Source organism: Aulostomus chinensis, chromosome 6 (assembly GCF_037954235.1).
Source record: "Aulostomus chinensis isolate RoL2024-O1b breed Wild chromosome 6, RoL_Achi_v1.0, whole genome shotgun sequence".
Classification (NCBI taxonomy): Eukaryota; Metazoa; Chordata; class Actinopteri; order Syngnathiformes; family Aulostomidae; genus Aulostomus; species Aulostomus chinensis.
Genome location: NC_141325.1, coordinates 9,703,721 through 9,725,027, shown reverse-complemented (window position 1 = coordinate 9,725,027; position 21,307 = coordinate 9,703,721). Strand labels below are relative to the sequence as shown.

At 40.2% G+C, this 21,307-nt stretch overlaps 1 protein-coding gene across 3 annotated transcripts in view; it reads right to left on the bottom strand.

The window, feature by feature from the left end:
- grid2 (glutamate receptor, ionotropic, delta 2) overlaps nt 1-21,307 on the bottom strand; it is a 506,248-nt gene that overhangs the window by 9,325 nt on the left and 475,616 nt on the right. For all 3 annotated transcript variants that reach the window (XR_015116476.1, XM_086206352.1, XM_086206353.1), the window contains 2 exons: nt 19,033-19,199; nt 2,689-2,929 (listed from right to left, as the gene is read on the bottom strand). Coding sequence is in view for 2 of the 3 variants with exons in the window: in XM_086206352.1 (XP_086062478.1) it covers nt 2,689-2,929; nt 19,033-19,199 (408 nt within the window). In the remaining variant the exon portion in view is untranslated. The remainder of the gene's footprint in view (nt 1-2,688; nt 2,930-19,032; nt 19,200-21,307) is intronic.

Sequence of the window (21,307 nt, the reverse complement as noted above, 5' to 3'; positions counted from 1 at the left end):
TTACCAAAGCAAGAAGACGGTAGATAACTAAATTATAGCAGCAATGCAGAGGAAACTAAACTGCAGTCAACCTGCTGTCAAACATGTTGCTCTCTTCTCATTGAAGCTTGTTAATAGCACTTCATGGCAAAATGGCACGACATTTACTGAGATGAGAGTGGGTCTGCTGCACGCGTCCCTACAGCTATACTTGTGTATTCACAGAGGAGCACAAGATCCTCTCACATTGTCAGCAAGTTTGTCCTTAAACTGCCTCATTTTCTAAAGAGGAAAAAGAAAGTGCAAGGAGAAAAAAAAGAGAGAGACAGAACAATTAAATGAATCAATGAAAAAAAAGAGCCCAAAGGAAATATAAAACTAAAGCTAATCATTTGACACTGGTGATCCGTTGCAAGCAACTGCACATTGTATTGGACTGCATTAAACAAAGCTGTGTAAACACTTAAAGTCAAACCATGTTGTGTTCAGGGATTGCAGCTGCAAATCATTCTAGTTTTCCTGCCATAAAAGACCCATTTAAATTGTTTGGGGTTTTTTTTCTGACAAGGTCATTAAATCACGCAGAAACTGTAGTAATATATCACGCGTTAATTTGTGTTACCGATGTCGGACCAGCAGCTGCCCCCTCTTAATCGCTTATAACAAATGATTCCAAGACTTTTCATGTTAAAACTTTCCTCTAAATTAGTTTCCAGATCATCGGTGTTATCGGTCTCTTATCATGGAAAGTAACCTGATCTGACACTAAATCATCCCTGCTATAGTCACACTTTCCATTACCGTCTTTTGTCATCTTTTCTAATTTATTCTCCTGGAACTTTAAATTAGCCTGACATCAAAGATGAAGGAGATTGGGGCGAGGCTGCTTTAAATTGTTTCTGGTGGTAGAAGTCATGCAGAGACAGTCCTAATTAGCGTTATGGTCATCATGTCCCAACGATTAAAAGTCCTTTTTGGTAGCAAGGCAACAAAATATGAGGTATTATACCGTTTACTAACAACACCTCTTTGCTGATTGATGCTAAATTGCTTCTATTTCTCGAAGGACTGGAAGCTGAATCATAGCATAACCGTCTTGATTTACATGAAATCTCTGAAGCTATTACCTTCAAGTTAACATTAACCCCTCTTTATCGCATAGCTTCCCCACAAAGGACGAGCTAATTGAAGTAATTTACCTGATTGCGAAAACATTTTTGCATGAAATGCGTCTGTGCTGCTTCCTGTCTCAGCTTCAATTTGCTAGCGAACACATTATTAATTCACTCAAAGCTAACAGTAAACACATTCTTTCAAAAATTGTTTTTTTAGTTTATCAATGATGTGTTTAGCATTCAATGCTTTGCTTTAATGCCAGACTTCTGATTTAAGTTTTTCTCTGTGTTTTGGTAGCAGCGTGTTCCATTAGGAGATGGTTCAAATCTCCGACTGGATAAAGCAGCTATTAAAATAAATAGGTTGCAGCAATGAGACGGTTAGTGAAAACAGCCTTAGGCTGTGCAATTATAATCCAATAACAGAAAACCATCTAAACTTGTTGCCGTTTTGGCCTTTACTTTGAAGATGCTACCTGTCTTCTCTCTGGTGGCTCAAAGACAGCTTCCCCATTATAACAGATTGCAGGGCTTCCAGCAGGGGAATATGTTGCCAGAGCCACTTTGATTGCCTCAAATGATATCCCTGCTGAGGTGATCAACCACACATCAGCTGATTGGATATTTCACAGAGCGCTGCTGCTAATTTCCAAGGTGGAAAGCTGCCACTGTTTAGAGGAGAACCCTATGAATATCAGCATTCAAGTGCTAATAATTTAATTCCATGGTCAAGGTACACTGCAGAATTCCCCCGGGTTCTTTTACATTTTGAATAGCGCCGAAGTCCTCTCGAAACCATAAAGCTAAATTCAACCCAATTTTACATTCGTTATCTGAAAAGTATCAATTAAACATTTCAAAGCAGATGCAGCTGAATGTGGAGTACATTTTCAGTCAGGTGGATGAGATATTAAAGGTGAGGAGATATGACTGCGCACGTAGATGGAAGGACGTTGTAGTTTTTTTCTATTTCTATATCGGGCTCGGCGTCAATAAAAAATTCAACTTCAATGCCGGTTAATTCACTTAACTCTTAATTTGCTTTGGAGAATATAGTGATTTAGATAATCATTTTGATTACTGACGGGGATTACGAAAAAGCAAAACTAATGATTGAACCTGACAGGATACCTTATAATAGCATGGATCGTGAATTTTTATGTTAGGGGAGAAACTAAATGTTTTTAAAAAGTCCTGTTTGACCTCATACCCAGAGAGGCTCCATACACATGCAGCAGATCAATGCCACTTACACTTGTGGAGAGCTAATATAGCACCTCCGAGATCCCGTCTGACACAAAAGCCAAGCAACAAATATAGTTGCTGAGAGAATAACATTGCTGATGTGTGCAAACGGAGGTCATGGCCAGTGACACTGTGAACAAGGAAGGATTTCTGAAAGAGCCAATAACTCTGACTCATCATTCACCCTGTAGCTTGTGTTTCTCACTTTGATCCCTCCCTTCTTTTATCTTTTCTATATATCCCACAACTGCTTTTCTCTTGTTTCACAAAGCTAGAGAAGTGTTGGGATCTATTCTAGGACATATATGTCTCACCTCTCCTTCTTTTAGCCACCCATCTATTCTCTTACCTCCTTGGAGGGGACTCTGGATCCCTTCCTCCGTGACCACCAGCTTTCCACCATGGCTATGAGGCATGAGAGAACCACACCAGCTGCCAGTACACAGAAAACGCCAGCGAAGCTGTGAATATCCAGGGCGTTGCTGCGCTGTCGTGTCTGGACCGAGCTGTAGGGGTCACAGGGGCTGTCTTTGGGCCACCACTTGAGTTTGAGTATATCCATGTCACCATTCTGCTGAAGCTCCAAGATTCTAGGGTACAGAGAGACACATAAACATGCAAGACCTGCATTAGAGTGGGAAGTGGCAGCACATATTAGAATAAAAATTAATTTGTAAGACAAGAAGGGGCTATGACATTCCTTTATGACAAGGGTGGTATTAATATCGTCTGAGTGCCATTTTAATCCTTACAGTCAGTCCTAAAAATTTTTTTTAAATAAAATGCACAAAAGTGACAACACTGCAGACTTCTATGCAGTTGCTGTAGCCAGTATCTTCCATTTGAGGGCAGTGTTAGCTTGTTAAATGCCTCCCTCCTCCATGACAACCATATTGGGCTGTCAAACTCATTGTGGCTAACATTAATATGTCTTGCAGCACAGCGCAGCAAGAGTACACTGCCACAATGTCATTATGCAGCCTAGCTTTAGTTTCACGATTGATGGCTTCAGAGCGGATACAGCTCAGAGGTTGATGGGGTCCCTCTGTTAGCCTTCAGCTTACGATTTAACTGGGTCGTTTTGTGTGTGTGTGTGTGCGTGTGTGTGTGTGTGTGTGTGTGTGCATTTTGTTTTTATGCAGGAGGGACGTGCACACATACACACACAAACAAACAGACAAGCATTCAAAGGCTCTGTTAGCTTTCAGCTGGGTATTTAACAGAGGTGATCTGGAATGAAGGCGAGAGGCGCAGAGGGAGAAGGAGAGACAAAAAGGAAAAGGGCAAACTGGGAATGTGTGTGTGTGTGTGTGTGTGTGTGTGTGTGTGTGCGCGCGCGCGTTTATGCATCTACCTCCTTCACACTGATACGAACAAAAACAAATGCAACAAAATCCCCCATATATCCTCATACGGGTAGGTGCACAAACTGTGTCTATCAAAAAAAAAAAAAGTAGACGTGTACACAGACAGATGTTAATAATTATCTGCAGAACTTCCTGGGGGCAAACCCTCCAACAATATCAATGAAAGCATGCCGACATCCATGACAGTGCTCATCACTCATCTTCGTTTTGTTCTCCCTCAACTCCTCATACAGAATACACAAAATGGACAGAAATCAAGAAATGCAAATGAGTCTGACAGACAGTTTACATAATTAATTTCTTCAACAATAGCCAGAGAACATGGCTCATTTCAATGTAAATCAGCTAAACAGGCTCAGCACATTGCCTGAAATCCACAACCACATCTCTCTCATTTTAGGAACCTTCCCTTATTGCCCCCTGCACCCAACTGAGCTGATGGAACTATTAAACGAAGAGAAGGGAAGAGAAGAGAAGAGAAGAGAAGAGAAGAGAAGAGAAGAGAAGAGAAGAGAAGAGAAGAAAGCAATGTCTAACTTCAGTATGGGAGATTTTGGCTTCAATCAGTGCAGATTAGTACCAAGTTTAGATAAAACTTTGTGTCGATGATATACAGTTTCATGCAAGTACTTCTGACGAAGCAATCTGAATGGTCAAATAGACATTTAGCACCTGGAAAATGACTCATCACTATAAATAATCCTCCACCACTGATTAGAGCTCACTTGTGCTGTGTTTATTTTGTGTTGCTTTGCTGGCATATTTTGTTTGTTTGTTGTTTGGATTAGAGTTGGGAGTGGTCTTGTGTATTTGTGAAACTGGACCGAACTGAATTGATTGTGGTGGACAACAAAACTGATTCATGACTAAGCGGAGTGAATTCTCAGGCTGTTGATGAGTTTTACACACACACACACACACACACACACACACACACACACACACACACACACACACACACACACACACACACACACACACACACACACACACAAAATCCCAAACTCTGCAGGGTATTGTTATCCAGTACTCTGGTACATAGCAAAACATATTCTCTTGGCTGGCTCAGTTCTTAGCTTGCATGCTCGTGACACAATTGCAGCGCTACCAGCTTGTAAGGTTTCTGAACGTAAGGTTTGAGGATGAATTGCTAAATCTGTCCCCAAATACTTAGATGACTGAATGATGTAGTAAAATGTACTTGTCAAAAAGGCAATTTATTGTTTAAATTGGTTTTTATTCAGTTTGTGAAAAGCAAAGATTGCCAGAAAACATTTGCTCAAGATAGCTAGCTGACTGAAACAGGACAAGATAAAGTCCTTGTTGCTTGGCTTTTGGTTTTTCTTATATTGAGAACATATTGCTTTACAACATGTCAAATTTTGTTTTAAATCTTTTATTTTGTTGTTAACCATTGTATAATTTCAATATAAACTGAAAGTTCATGACCACATAATGTTGTGAAAAAAGTAAAGTTAGCGTGCATATTTAAGTCCCAACAACGGAAACCTACGCATTGACTTAATATCGTCTAGAATTTGAGTGTTCGTTTTAGCAGCAATGTTTAACACACACACACACACACACACACACACACACACACACACACACACACACACACACACACACACACACAAAAATCACATTTACACTCCACATACTATGGAATCCCTCGACAAGGAGAATCTCAGTAAGACAAGGGTTTTTCTTTCTAGAAACCCTAACAAGTGAATTGAAGAGGTAGTCAGGGTTGAAATCCCTAACCACACATCCGTGCTGCAAGTGTGTGTTTTCTGTTAGAGCGGAGGGCTTTTTTCCTTCCACCGTGATATTTGAGCATTGGTCTGGGCTTCTACGCCGCTGCATTACTGACCTTCTAGGATTGCGGATGGATCAGCAGAGAAAAACACAGTCAGCAGTTGCATGCGTCCGCTGATGATACCTTCACCTGTGTGTGGCGAGTATTTCATCAGCACCCTCAACAGCTTGACGACTGTATCACAGACAAATAACAGTTGGTTACAGTAAAAACAAGATTTTTTTTTTTTTTTTTTTTTGCATGTGTCCTTGATAACAGTTGTGCCTCTCATAATTATTTTTATTCTCGCTTTGATAGCGTATGGTTTTCACGCAACACGCGCTGACCGACATCTTCAGAGAATCACACACAGGCTAATGAGACGGAGCACGAACAATTCCACCATGGAAGGATCAAGGCAAAGCTTTGTCAGAATATTTCATCTGGTCTTGCCTTTGAATTTGGACAGCTTCTAAAGATTTCTTGTCCGACTTGATGCATTTTCATGTCTATCAACAGATGAGGCGTGCGTCACGTATGGGGTAGCCGTGTGTTATCTCTCCTCACTAGTGGAGTCTTCCACGTGTCTCAAATGTCATGTTGCACAGGTTTTTGCCATTTGAGAAGTGGAAATATAGAGTAGCATTTTCGTGTTTCATCTCCATTAACATTTGTGAATACAACTACTATAGACAGAAGTAAATACCTCGTGCCAAGAGATGTTGACTGTTGACCTTTTAGGCAAAACAAATACACAGTGGAAAGGTAATGAATACTTATATTCTTGCAGAAAGAAATAGAAATAACGCGAATATGCTGTCAGACACTTCACAGTAACCTCTAAGATACTTTTAAATCAGTGTTTAGATAACTGGGTCTAAGTTAATGTTCTATTGCACATAATCACTACATGGCAAACTTTTTTTTTCTCTGTTCTTAACAATCACAAGACAACAAAGAACAACTAAAAGGCTCCCTCCTGGGCTTGATGGAGGAGCAGATGGATCAGACAAAAAACTCTTTCCCCAGAAGAAGTAATAGTGAAGAAGAAAGTTATGTGAAACCTTGAAGGGAGGGCAGAGGGGAGAAGATTTGAGATTCAGGACAGGGTTCTTCTCTGTCCCCTCTATTATGACCCTGTCTGCCCGTGGAGCTCATCATCTATCATTCTACACTAATTGTCCTATCAGAGTTATGCAAAAACTGTTACCCCGATGGACCCTCCATTCAAATCAAACACATGGAATGAACCTAGAAAGACACACACACACACACACACACACACACACACACACACACACACACACACACACACACACAAACACTTGATCTAATACATAGAGTAATTTGGCTTTCATTCATACTGGGTTTATGTTCACTTTAAAGTTAAGATGCCTTTATCCTGCCTGCCTATATTATCAAAAGGAAACGATGAAGCAATGCATGAAAAGAAGAGAACTGCCTCAAATTCAGCACTTGTCAAAGTGGTTTGCATGGGTAATTTCGCAGGACTGTATGGGAAATAACCATCCTACAGATTTCAAGACTCAAGAGTAAAATATGTGCAAATGAAAAATCAGATTTGGATTCGGACAGATGGTGCAAACCAAACACAGAGATTTCTGTGTTGTTTTGAATGCAACGGTGAAGCCGGCGGACATCTGGTCCAAGACTTCCGAGTTCCGTCCGGCGCTCATGCCTTACAGTCTGTATAGCAGCTTTTTCATGGAGTTGAAAGACAACAAATTTGAACGGATTAATTCAAAAGTAGCCAGTTCGAACATGGTCAACAGTTTAAATAACCATGATGAACCCGCAACCTTCTTGCTGTGAGGCGACAATGCTCACCACTGCACCACTGTGTTGCCCACTCCTCAAACAGTAAATGCAAACCAGAAGCTTCCCTTTCCCTACATGTCTTCCTTGCCTACAAGTTCTTGGTTTATATGCAGAATCTCTGCCCTCTATGCAGAATTACGGGCCTCAATGTTGCTTTATGATGTTTTTTTTTTTTTTCTTGAGTTGCATTTGTAAAATCACTTACCTAAAAGCTCGCATTTTTGTTTTTAATGTCAGCTATATTTAGGAATGTCTTTGTGAGAGAAAATGGGAACATGGCATTACTCATTTTTTAAACACACAAAAATGGTTAGCATTGTTCTTCATTTATCTTTAGCCCGTGGCTGACAGGCAGGATGAAAGGCCACTGTGAGCTGCCTGACAAAAACATGGGTTGAGTCAAAGGTTTCCTGCAGTACGCCATCTGTCTAGATCTCTAATTTGGCTGTTGCTGTCTTGCCGAAAGAAATGTGTCTTACCTCGAAAAATATACAGGCACACACGCATTTTATGTGTATGTACACGCACACTGACAAAGAACTATACACACTCTAAATAAACAGCAATTTTGTAATGTGGGCTTTGTTCAGGAACAAGGACATCACAGAAGCTGGGACTGGCTAAATTAACGTGTGTGTGTGTGTGTGTGTGTGTGTGTGTGTGTGTGTGTGTGTGTGTGTGTGTGTGTGTGTGTGTGTGTGTGTGAAAGCCCTCGTGTCCTCATGAGAGTTCACAGTAACATCAGTCTGCTCATTTCCCTGCATAGTTTAAAAAGGTTTATTTTGTGTTCTATTTCAATCGGAATATTTAGAATTTTCATCTGAAGGAGACTATGAACGTGCCTCTTGCTTCAGGGGTTGTTAGTGTTTGTTGCTCAGGGTGGTATCAGTCAACGCAGTACTGCTGAGGCATCAGGAAATACATCACTTAATAGAGTACTATTTACTGTGTCATTGCAGTAGAGGTAATAGTCTTGTGTTATATAGTACAAGGAAAGACATTATGTTGACTTCTATAAAGTGTACTTTGGAATAATGTAGGTTTCAATGTCAATGACAGATGCATGGAAGGAGCAAAGCGTGTGACGCCGTGTGAACGTAATCACAGCCAAAGTGTAATTGGTGTTTCTATATGGTGGCTGAGTGTGAAACAGCAGGGTGCATGCGTGTACAGCATGGCTATCTAATGGTGCATCCTATGTATACAGCGTTTATGCATGAATGGGTCTTCCTGCGTCACTGAGCGTGTGTGAGTGTGTGTGCATGAACAGCTGGTATGCTGTGAGATGCATTAAGATTGTGTGTGTAATGAGTTATCACCTTGCTTTAAGATCGTTGACTTTGACTGGGGAGATCTATAATGACTTTAACACTCCCACTGGCTGTTAAAGCAAATGAGTTAGGGTTGCCTATATGGTGGTGGTGGTGGTGGTGGTGGTGGTGGTGGGGGTGGGGGGGCAACTCTTGTGGGCCCCTGTGTGTATGTGTGTGTGTGTGTGTGTGTGTGTGTGTGTGTGTGTGTGTGTGTGTGTGTGTGTGTGTATCTCAGTGTTTGCGCGCTCTGTCTCTGCTTCCCTGTTCCCTCTGCAGTGGCCGTTAGTGCGTGGACTAGATGTTGCCATGGCAACTCTATGGCAGCAGCCTTGATGGTGAGGTGATCACACATTATCAGTTGAGTTGAGCTAAAGAAAAAAAAAAAGATCAGAATAGTAAAAGAAGTATGGGGTGAAAAGAGAATGTGAAAGATGAGAGGCATCGCTGTACTCGAGACGACAGAGGGAGGCGGAGTGATCGACAGTGAACTTGAAACCAACTAAAATATTTCTAATTAGGAAACACACATCTGGATCACATCGGGGCTTCTCAAAGTCCCCGATCCAGCCGTAAATCACTGCAGACACTGTCAGATTGAATTTTAAATGTGAATGAACACAGACTAACGCACTCAACATCACAGGCCGCAACTGAATAATCAGGTTGATTAGGAATTAAGAGAGGACTGTGCAGAGAAGAGTGTTCTCATTCAGTCTGGCTCTCAACCAAATGCGCTTGATTTTTCCAAGAAAACAGTGGCATCATCAAGAGTGGACGCGTGAAACCGGGAATGGGAGCAGCAGTATCCCTCGCAACTCAGAGGTGAGGACAGCAAAGTTTTATCTGTTGAAATCTTCCTATTAATCCCAGGAGAGCACAACTCCTCAACCTGAGTGGCCTGGAATTTAGGGAAGCACAACAAGCCTTTTAGTGGTGCTGGAGAAGCGAAGGAGTGCGTGACAGAGGAAACTGAGGCTTTGCTGGAGGAGAAACGTCTGAGAAAATTAAACAGATTCTCTCATTAAACTCCAAAAGTGAATTTATCAGAATAAATGAATTATCAGACCTCTTATTGTGTGGGCAGCTGACATTTGGTGACATAAATTAATCATAACACAATACAGCTATTTTTAGTTCATAGCAAAAACTGTTCTCTCTCTCGCTCTCTCTCAGTGCAGTTTATGATGACACGCTCAGTAAAGGGAGGGTCCTGCAGCGACTCTGGTCTGTCTGAACGGACCCGCAAATGTTTTTGTCACAGCAGACAAATGCAGTACACGTTGATTTTGTGCAGGAATGATGAAAAAGATGGAGTGTTCCTGGCGGATGTGACATCTCATCTAAATGATCTCAAAGCGTTTTCAAATAGCAGGAAGGAGAAAGATCGGCTAAAAGCTAACCGTGCGTCAAAATACAGTGTTAAACTAAATACCGTGGTGCTGCGGCGACGCTCTGCTCCACACCATATTTTACAGAAAACATCTGAATTTTTTATTATACACATCCCCACTAAAATCCCATCACTCTGATGCTGCAACTGTTACTGTATCACTGTACGTGCATTGTTCTGGAACTTAAAGACAAACTTTTGCACTTTTGCAGGGATGCACTTCCTTGTAAAATGTGACCAAATATAATCAGAATGGAATACTTAAACATTCACGGGTCTTAAACGTCACATAATTATCGACAATGAACAGGGACATATTTAGCTGCATAATATGAAAACCATTGGTCACAAATTAAGGGGGGGGGGGGACATAACTTCTAGTAAACATAAATTTTTATGACAAAAAGTTGCATTTATCATCATAAACACACAAGCAACACTTATTTTTGTGTCGCTATTCTTTTCTACAGACTTTTTTCATGTATAGTTTAGTTCACTTAATGAATTACAGTATTTTTCTTTTCCCACATTGTTATTGAATTCTATCATTTTGGCTAGTCCCCGAACTTTCACGCCACCATAGTGATAAATCAAGAGAAAGAGAAAACGAGAAACTACAATTAAAATGTAGTGTGGTGGCACATACTGGGATTTTTTTTCATTCTTTTCAGCTGAAAAATAATTAAACAAAGTGCGTTCATGTACAGTGTGTCAAAGGTCAGGAGTCTTGACAGGAGAGTAAAAACACAGGCGGTTATACCATATGATGAAAGTCTTACTCTATTTTTTGTCTAAAAGACATTAATATTATCCTCCTCCTTGCGCTCAAAGATAATTTACCAACATATAAACGATTTAATCTACATTCATGCAGCTAACAAGTGTGATTCACTTCCTACTTAACATAACGGGCAGCGCTGTGAAAGAGTCATTAAGTGTTTTGTGCCTTATAGAGTTAAACAAAGCTCTGTTCGCTAAATGGTCCATCCGAACATATGTTCTCTGCATGTGGGCTTTTGACCGTATTTGACAGCAGCTTCTATTTGTAACCATTTTAATGAGCAGCCCCTAATGGTGTAAATTCTATCTTTACTGGAGTGAGATGGACTGTTTCACACTGTGCTGCTGCACCACTGCTGGTAAGATCCTACTTTTCCAAGCAGGCTACAAAGTTTTGCATGCCTGTTTTCTAAGCACCAGGAAAACTGATCATTGTGGTATTGATTCATCAGCTATCTACCCCCCCCCTTCCACATAATATTGCCATTTTTTGCTGCATGACAGTAAAAAATTTCCCTCATGCTCCCTGTAAACGCACCGTAACTCTGTATATTGTGTTGACTCTGCAGTCTTTACATGACCATCCATTAGGCCCCAATAAATGCAGCTCATGTCCCTTGCTGCTCTTTACCTAGTACCAGTTTTTACTGCAGCTGAAGGCAGTTAAAATGCAGAGCACTGCAGGTTAGGTGATCAAGTATAATGTGACACAGTTCAGAGAATTTCAGAACCTCGTAACTACATCTGGGAGAGGTGTCGAGGCACGGTGCGTCATCGTGGAGTGTGCTACTGTCTGAGGAACAGCGAAATACGTTTGCAGCGACTACAACAGCCTTGCTCTTTTCAATATATTTTCCCTTCCTGTCACCTCTGTATAGCAAACACAAGTTGGAGACACTTAAAAAAAAAGAGGGGAAGTCGCAGTGAGGTGAAAATGTGAAGACAGAGGGAGAAAAGATGAGTTGGAGAATAAAGTAAAATGGAATATTGAGTGAGAAAATATTCAGTCTAGATGGATGGCTGACACCAAAATCCTGCAGTGAAGGGAAAGTTGTCAAATAAAAGCAGTAGAAGGGAAGAGCTAGGGAGGAGTAAAGTAAAAGAACAATAGGAGAGAAATGTCAAACAAAATAAGAGAGTTGTTACACGAAAATGAGTTAGTATCTCTGATGTGACCGTTGGCTGTCAGCTCCTTAAATGAGAACAAAACTTAGGCTGACAGCTGAAGATACTGACAAAACACAAAGTGGCAACGTCAGCGGCCTCCTCGGTGTCTGGATGGGGAGCAACGCTCACACGACAAAGTCGAAAAATGCAACTTACTGTACTCACAATTGTGAGGTCAGACAAGGGAAAGATTTTACTGCCTCTGTACGTGTGACATATTGTCGAAATAAATATGAATATGGAAGAAGTGCTGTTGAACAAGTTGAGCCAGGGTAGGATGTATGGCAGGTCTTTCATGGTGAAACATTTTGTTGCTGCTATTTTCAATTACTCTGGCTAGAGTGAGAGTGAAAGCGCGAGTGGAGAGGTCACTCTTCAAACTCGAGAGTTCAAGCACCCAGGTCAGTGAAATGCCCACTTGATAAGAGCCACTGAACCACTTTTTTTTAATATATTTTTTACCTGCCTCCAGAGGTAAAAAGACTATTTTCCTTGTTAGGATCATCAAATTAATTTCACTTGTTGTTTTCTGATGTGTCTGAATAAACCAGACTTTAACATTACACATAAAAAAATTCCTCTTATTCGTCTAAAACAGTTGACTAATTTTTGCTAGCAGGGCAGTGACCTGAGGAACTTAAAGGCATCGATTCAGACAGCGCCTCATCTTATTATGCCCTTAGTCCAGTACAATATGGCTGAACTGAAGCACACTGACCCACAGCTACACAACAACGACCCACAGCAACAACAATAACCAGACATCTTGGAAATCTATATTCAGCCACAGACTGCTCCTCTCAGACAAGAAATACTCTCTCAGGCCTGGCAGTGCATATTTGAGCAGGGTTTATTTTTGGAGTAAAGTCAAAAAAGAAAAAAGAAAAAAAAAAAGGTAACTACAGAACTCTCTCCAGTGACTTTCTAAGCTTATATTATTTTCACTGCTGGAATTTTTTGAGCGGCAACAATAGCGTGCTGACCTCTATTTCACAGTAACACTGTGTACAACCTGGCTGGATATTGAGGATATTTTTTTTTCTGAATGTCTCTGTGAGCATAAAGGGAGAACACAAGGAATTTGAGCCGTCCCAGACGCATCTGACATACCATGAAAACTGTTGAACTGTTGCAGACCATCAAATACGCTCACATTCACCAAGATCAACACTCGTAGCCTTCAACTGAGGCTTTAATCTGGTCTTACTTGCATGATTTAAGTACGCTGCAGATATGTGGAGGCCTTAGTCACGCTGTGAAGGCCTGTTGGAGTTATTTTGCAGCGTTTTGTCAGAGATACAGCAGTCGGGTGCTTCTGGATACACACTGCAGCTTCTGATGACTGTTATAAACTCAACTCAAGCAGTGTTTTGCATGATCAGGAAGAAAACGGTCAGGTGTGGTGGTGTGGAGGCAGAGAATGTAGATAACAGCATCAGCAGCAGGCGGAAATGGCAAGTGAACCCATTCAGTGAGCAAAAAAACCAAAACAAAACTAACTAAAACAAAGCAAGTTCAAAACAGCAAGATAGAACAGAAAAGCAGACGGGCTAAAATGAAGATCCAACACATGAAACACATGGGCAGGGAAGGAGCTGAGGGGATGGGAAACACTGGACTGGAACTGATGAACAGACAAGATTCAAAAACACAGCATAGGAAGTCAGCAAACCAGTCACAAGAGCAAAGAGATTTCAAAATAAAACAGGAACTGGCTCCTCTGACCGAAGAGACACGAGGAAGACAAAGATAAAAACGAACAGAACTACGGGCCTTAAGAGCAAAAAGTAATGAAAAGCATAAAATGATTCAAGTTTCACACAATCCAGACGGAAACACTCCAAATTTACCACGGAACAAAGATGGCAGAGTAGTTTCAGGTGAAATTCCAGAGGGGAGGCCTCAACCTCGAGTATAGGATTTAATGTGGGTGTTGATCTTCAATCATTGGAGCATAAGCAGAATATTATCAGCAGCTCATGTAAACACCCTTCATCAAAATATATTAAAAAAAAAAGGTCAAAAGTTGCATGATTGTTGTCCGTGCCAACAAAGCCAAAGGGGGACTGGTGAAGTGCCAGCAATGAGGATGAGGGGTCTATATAGTCCCTCAAGTAAACTTCGCACAACTTAATTATTCCAATGAGGGTTCAAAGGGTTCAATGTCATACACTTTGTCAGCAAAGTTTTCAATTAAGCATCATTAAGCCACTGTGTGTGGGTGAACTGGAACAGATGATCAAGCTGAACTAGGATAAACAAGATGCAGAAGTCAAACGGTCGTTAACCATCATTAACACATCAAGCAAGGGAGCGAGACACACACACACACACACACACACACACACACACACACACACGTGCGCACACACAGAGCTTCCTCCCCATCATTAATTGTGATTATTAAAGATTTAATGAATGTGCTAAGTGTGTGGGCAGAGTTTGATTGTGATAAATTGGTAGAAGAGTGACAGCTTTAGGGAAAAGAGACTTCAGACAAAGACAGAGACAGAGAGACAGACAGACAGAGAGAGACAGAGAGACAGACAGAGAGAAGGTGATTAGATAGACACTTCACATCAATCACTTTCTGTCATCTGGAACAATGTCATCGTTGTAATAATAATTCTTACACAAATACACAGCCAGACGTGGAAACACTATCCCCATTTCTGAGCTCGCCTGTCTTTGATAAAGAAGTACACAAGGATTAAAATGTCACTGGTTGATTTTGTGTGTGTGTGTGTGTGTGTACATTTAACAAGTGTCTTGATCAAGACCTTATTACAATGGAGCTGAGTATATTTTGGTTTTAAAATCAAATAAAAAACAAGGGGAAAAAAATGAATATCACTAGCGTGATATTAAAAAAACTTTCAACCTAATGTGGACAACTTTCGGTTTCAGAAATCTTTTAATATGTTTGAGTTTTGCAAGATTTATTCAACAGAAATTGTGAAAACAGTAAGTTAATCCATCAGAAATAACGTCGACACTGGAAAACAAAAAGGACAATATACGAGTCCATTTTTTCCCCTCTGCTCCATGGAGCAGAACAAGTGTTATCCGGCTTAAGTTGGATTTCTTACTGAGGTTGTTTTTCAGTTAACTTGTTTTTTACACTGCAGCTCCAAGTCTTACCTACAAATATGGCGTAATAGAGGCAAGAGCTGATGCTTTAAAAGTCGCAGTGACCATCTCCATGTCCTGGGCAGTGAGAGTTGCTCATTAGTCAAATGTGACAAATTCAAGGAAATATATGTGAAAAAAATAAAAAAGAGAGAAGCCATCAACTAACACACCATCCACTGGATTACCTTCTCATCTTCCATTGCTACCTATGTCATCATTCTGCATGTCGTCACTCTGGTTTGGTTTCCACCTAAGTTGTGCGAATGGGATATTAGACCAGACTTTTACTTCGACAGATCTTATATTATAAAAACAGTATCGTCACATGCTATGAGAATAATATAAAAAAAAGTGCATGAGAAGGATGCAAAGCACCAACATACTCGAGGAAGCTCTCTCTGCAAAAACACAAGATTTACATGGCCAAAAGCAATTTTGAAAGGAACTTATATGTCCTTCAAAGATGAATTTGACGACCTCTCAAAACACTTCTGAGGATACGACACAATTCACTCCACTCCACTTCAAGTTTTGCAATATGTAAACTTTCCAAATTCTGTTTATCAACCCATTATTCCAAAACTATCTCTGAAAATTGTATTATCATAAGCGCTGCTAACACTGGAGGCATCAAAGACAAAGTGTTTTTATGAGCCTTACACTGTTAACTTTGTATTCGGCGGAACCAACGACCATCAATACGACATAAAAATGTCAGGAAAGACAATAATGAGGGAAGCATGTGTGAGCTGCTGGATTTAAAACAGAAATTAATTCAATTCTGCAATGGAGATATGGGGGGGGGGGTCTGGGATTTGTTTCTTTTAATACAAACAGCACTGAGAAGAATAATACACTCAAGGAGACACATTAGCTGGGCGTAGAGGTGAATGCTCAGAATTGAATTTCATGAAAGGTATTGAGCTCTCATTGATTCAGTATTGAAAATAAATATCCAAACTTTAAAGACAACAATTTTATGAAGAATAACTTAGGTGTTTTGAAAGATAAGGCATTTGAACAAACCTCTTGATTTTTAATGTGGATGTTTTCGTACGGAGACGGTCGGGAAATGAGAAGCTATATTACTGTCAGTTTTTATGGGTAAATCCAGCCTCTGGTGAATGCTCACCACAGTAATCTAGCACAGGCTCTCTGAGGTGTGCTGTAGCTGTGATTGCAGCAATGATTTGTCACTGTTACACCATTTTTTTGGGCCCCTCAAGCAAACTCTGCAGCATGCGTTGCCATGGCGCCCAGAGAAATACAGTATGCCACACTGCGTTTTAGAAGCACTCAGCTATCAGCCCTCAGGCCCGTGATGATCCCTTGCCTGTAGGCTGCTAATTCAACAACAAATTAAATGCACTTTTAATGAAACAATTGGTGCTATAACCAGACGCATGTTGTGGATATGGACTCGATGTGACGCTATCAGCAAGATCTCGATAGCACACTGAAGAGCATACGGCTGTTTTTAACGTGTCTATTCATGATGACATTTAGTACCTTTTTCTTTGAATTTGCTGCAGTCACTACACTCAGAAGAAGAGAAGATTTAAATTCTGCAGTCGGAACCATTACCAGACAAAAGGGTTCCTCATCTATCATGCAATTGTAAAACGTAACGGTGTTCAATATGCACAATAAAATGTCTGGTCTGAAGCTTATCTTCTTACACTGCAGCACCCTCAAGATGTCCATCTGCTATGGATTAAATCTTTCACTTAAAAAAAAAAAAATCATATAAATACCCATAGACACACAGAGACAAAAAAAAAAAAAAAGCCCGTGAGAAAGGGTTTATTTTTTTTCTACAATCACACAGCCCCCCCCCCCCCCCCCCCCCCCCCCTCAGCACTTCAAAACTTGTCTCAGCCTGTCAGTTTAAATCAGTGGACTATCCCTTTACACTACTGGTCTCTGACTCTGGCAAATCTGCAGGCTGTCTTCATCTATCACAGAACAGGGGTGCCTGCAAACACACCAGCACACACACATTGCATATCATTTGTTCAACCGCGCCGGCAAATACACTCAGATCTACTCAATCACACCCACAAACACACATAAATTGCTGTTGTACTTGACCTCTGGCGATGGCTTCTTCATGAAAAACTAACTGGATCAAACCTATTAAGTTATAGGAGTTTGTGTACTGCTGCATAAAACGCCACCCCTTTCTCGCCAGGAGTCAAGGCTGCAGATTCCCTCTCGGGGGGACGACAAGTGTCTCACCTCAATTTACACTGCTAAAATGAAAAAAGCAAAACAAAACATATTGAATTCTGGTTTAAAAAAAAACATTAATAAAGTATTTCTGTGGAGAGTGACTGAAAAGGAGACAAAATCGATCCCTATGGGACACCTATCTCAATATTTATCGAGACTAATTGATCATCGACATAAAAACAGAAAAATACAGAGCAAAAAAAATGTTTTTTCCTCAATGCTGTACAGGATGTTAACATTAATCAAAAGATGTCCTTTCTGTGACCAGTCTGTATAGCTGGTAGTGTTAAGGAATTGACGGACGCATCAGACCTGTTAAGCAACCAAAGATAAACACTGGGGGAACATTTTCCTCCATGGGACGGACTGCTGTTAAACCTAATCTTTGTGCTTCATTAATTTAATCAAGAGTGTCAATATTACAAACTTCAACATAAAAAAAAACCAAAACAAAATGATGGGGACCAGCACAAGTAAAATATCTTAATCTGTCTTGCTGCGAGTGTGACATTGCCCCCGCTGTAATAGAGGGGAATTGGAAACATGGTCTGCCAATTAATTGCTTGTTTATTTTAATAAAAGCAATGATAGGCAATAATCAGAAGCACTACGCTTGACTAGACATGAAGCTTGTAAAAGACAGAGTAAGACACACACACACACACACACACACACACACACACACGCACGCACGCACACGCACACAGTAAAGCTAATAGATTGTTTTTGCCAATTACTATAGAAATGTTTGATTTTCTTACCAGAAACATATCTAACGCATAAAATAAGAATGGTATATATTTTAAATAATAAAACTAGTTAAATGAAGGCGTTAGATGTGAATTATTTCCCTACTCTTGAAAGGCTCCCGAGCAGCTGGATCATGAATAACCAAAACATGACCGTCTACTAAAATCCAACCGATCCATAAGCGGCCCTAACGGAAAAAAAACCCAGCAAAAAGAAACCTTTAACTTACATGATTGAAGTACCAATCTTGCAACGTGGTTGAAATTGTACCATGTTATTAAAAATATATGCAAAAATAAGCATAGACACCGAGACGAGTTGAGCGACGGATGACGGAGACAGAGCATATGCATAAACGCAGAAATATTTCCTTACGGTCACAAGAAACTCATAGACGATGAATGAAAACAAGTAGGTTATTCTCTTGATCTTCATGACCCTGCAACCACAGAAACTACAAACGTGCTCCACAATACAAATTAAAACAGACACATTATGTGCTGACTCATTTGCGAGGTCACATTTTCAGGATGGTTGTCAGGCAGTGGTTAACCTCAATGTGAGCTCCAAAAACCTAGCTACACTTGCTTAATGGCACATTTCTTGTTTTTGGAGGTAGAAGAACAGGCTTAATCTGCTATTTACTTGGTGTCTGACCTACATAGCAGATTTTCAAGCACTGTAGAGGAGCAAATTTTATGGTGGTGGACATTTTTCTTGCTCAAACTACATTGAAGTGGTGATAAAATCTAGCCTGAACTCTTCTGCAGTTGATAATATGAATGAATCCAAAACCAAAGTATTTATTTTCCTTGTGATATTATCATTTGAGAGGAATACAGGATTAAAAGTGCGGGTGCGTCAATGTGCATTTAAATAATATCTTTACATGGCTTTTGACTGGTAGTTACAGTTATGATTCTACCTCTGGGAGAAAATGTCTCTGTAGGGGCTTCCATCCTGCATGGCGATGCCATATCCACGGTCTGGTGCGTTACTGCTGACAGTGTAGAAGGAACAATCTTCTTCTTTATTAGCAAAATACTCCAGAACTGCTGTATCCCACACAAAGCCAAAGTGGCTGTTCTTCACCTGAAACAAAACAAAACAAAAATTTTCACACAGTTAGCAAAAAGTGCACAATTGCTTAAATCCAGACAAGGGATATTCAGCAGCATTTTCTGACTAAGGCCTTTTCCATGTGATCTATGATCAACACAATTAAAATTGATGGGAAGAAATGTTTGGAAAAGCTGCAACTTTAAGAATATTTTTCATGAAACATCAAGAGGAAGGAGGAAGCGGAGGAGGAAGAGGAGGAGGAGAAAGAGCAATTATCTTATATTTTTCTCAGCTAATGGCTATACTGAGGATATATTCTAACCTTAATGTGCTTGTGGATCTGATGGATCATTGCAGAATAAATTCAAAACAAGCCCTCCAGTACAGAGACAGTCTACAAGGACTTCTTTATTCCTGGATGCCAACATGTCTAGTATATCAGCAAGGTTATTTTCTTCTTCTAAGATGGCAAATTTAATTGGCGCATTGCCTTCGCTGTTTATCATTCCCTCTTGACTTTAAATGCACAAGTGTTAATGGCTTTTTTGGCTTTTTTATTGCACCCTGTGTGAGTATACTAAATATATTCTATATTTTTATATTCATCTCCTTGTTTTGTATGCGTGAGCAAACTGAAAGGAGTGTGGTGAATGTGTTCTTGTAGCTTTTGCCTGAGAAAAAATGTACCGCAGAGTGGCTCAAGGTGAGAATTAAAAAAAAAAAAAAAATCTACCTGCTACTACTGCATCGTCTCATGTTATCATTCCAAATGTTTATTTTTACTGTAACAAGAAAAGTAGACCACTTCTAATATTTCACAAATTGTACATTACATTTTTCTCCCTATATTTAAGATTTGGTGTGTCATTAAATTTGGAGCTTTGTGAAACATTCAGGCCTCTCCGTCTTCACTGTGTGTGTGCGTGAGTGTGTGAGTATGTGTGTGTATCACCTTTGTTGGCCTATGTGTGATGACTAATGTCTGAGAATTGACAATACCCTCTGATTGGGCAATTTCACAGTCTGTACTCCTGTGGAGTGCATGTGTGTTGTGGGATATGAGGATGTGTGCGTGCGCATGTGCGAGTAATAACTCACTGCAGGGCATCAGAAAGATTTATTCTGTTCCCCACAACCTTAAAAAGACTGGAAAAGCACTTTATTACTTTGAAGAATCACTTCATGGCTGTTCATTATTGCTTTTGAATTGGAAAGATTATGGGCTTTGTACGCAGGAAATTTACAAAAAAAAAAAAAAAAATCAGCTTCAACAGTTTAGAATTGAACATTAGGGGCACTTCCCCCCCCCCCCCCCCCTCACTTAAATTGATTGAAAAAGGCTGAAAAGAATCATTGTGCACAGTATGTGGGGCCTCTGGTGTCAGCCACGCTGGAATCACAACGAAAGCTCCTCTAATCTCATGAGCACAGTTCTAATATCATAATATCAAGTCAGAAAGTTAAATCTCTCGCAGCGGAACAAAAAGTGACCCTACAAGTACACCACCAAGAGCTATATTTCTAAATGATTTGCCATGAATTCTGATCTCCAAAGGACAATGACATCTATCAACACATCTGGAATAATTTATTCATATAAATGATAGTGAATAAGTGAACTTTGTGTCCGGTTTTTAATCTGATCCCATTTGACGTATAAAACAGAGAAGTTTGTCTTGGTAAGTTCAGGTGATCAACAACTGGTGTAAGTAAACTCCTTTTAATAAATCCCCTTCATTCCCCAGAAGTTTTATCTTTTTGAAACTGCTCCTGTTAAATCTTAAAGAGAGCTTTTAAAGCGCTGTGCGTCTATTTACAGTTCAAATTCAATTTGAAAATCAGCCCGACTACAATTATAGCAAGGTTACATAACACACAGCATTATCAAACAAGAGGAATTACACACAGAAAATGTTCGAGCCTGTCGATGCTTTTGTCTTGCATTTGAGTAGCGTTTGAGTCCATGTACCAGAAGAGGAACTCCAACCATTGGTTTAACACCCGCTTGACTTTAATTAATTACTGCAGCCAAAGTTGCAACCGTGGGGAGCGCCATAGATCAGAAAGTGGCATGTAGACGGCCGTGTTACCTCCGATTTTATCAGGTGATTAATTAAGACGCTCATGAGAGTCACGAG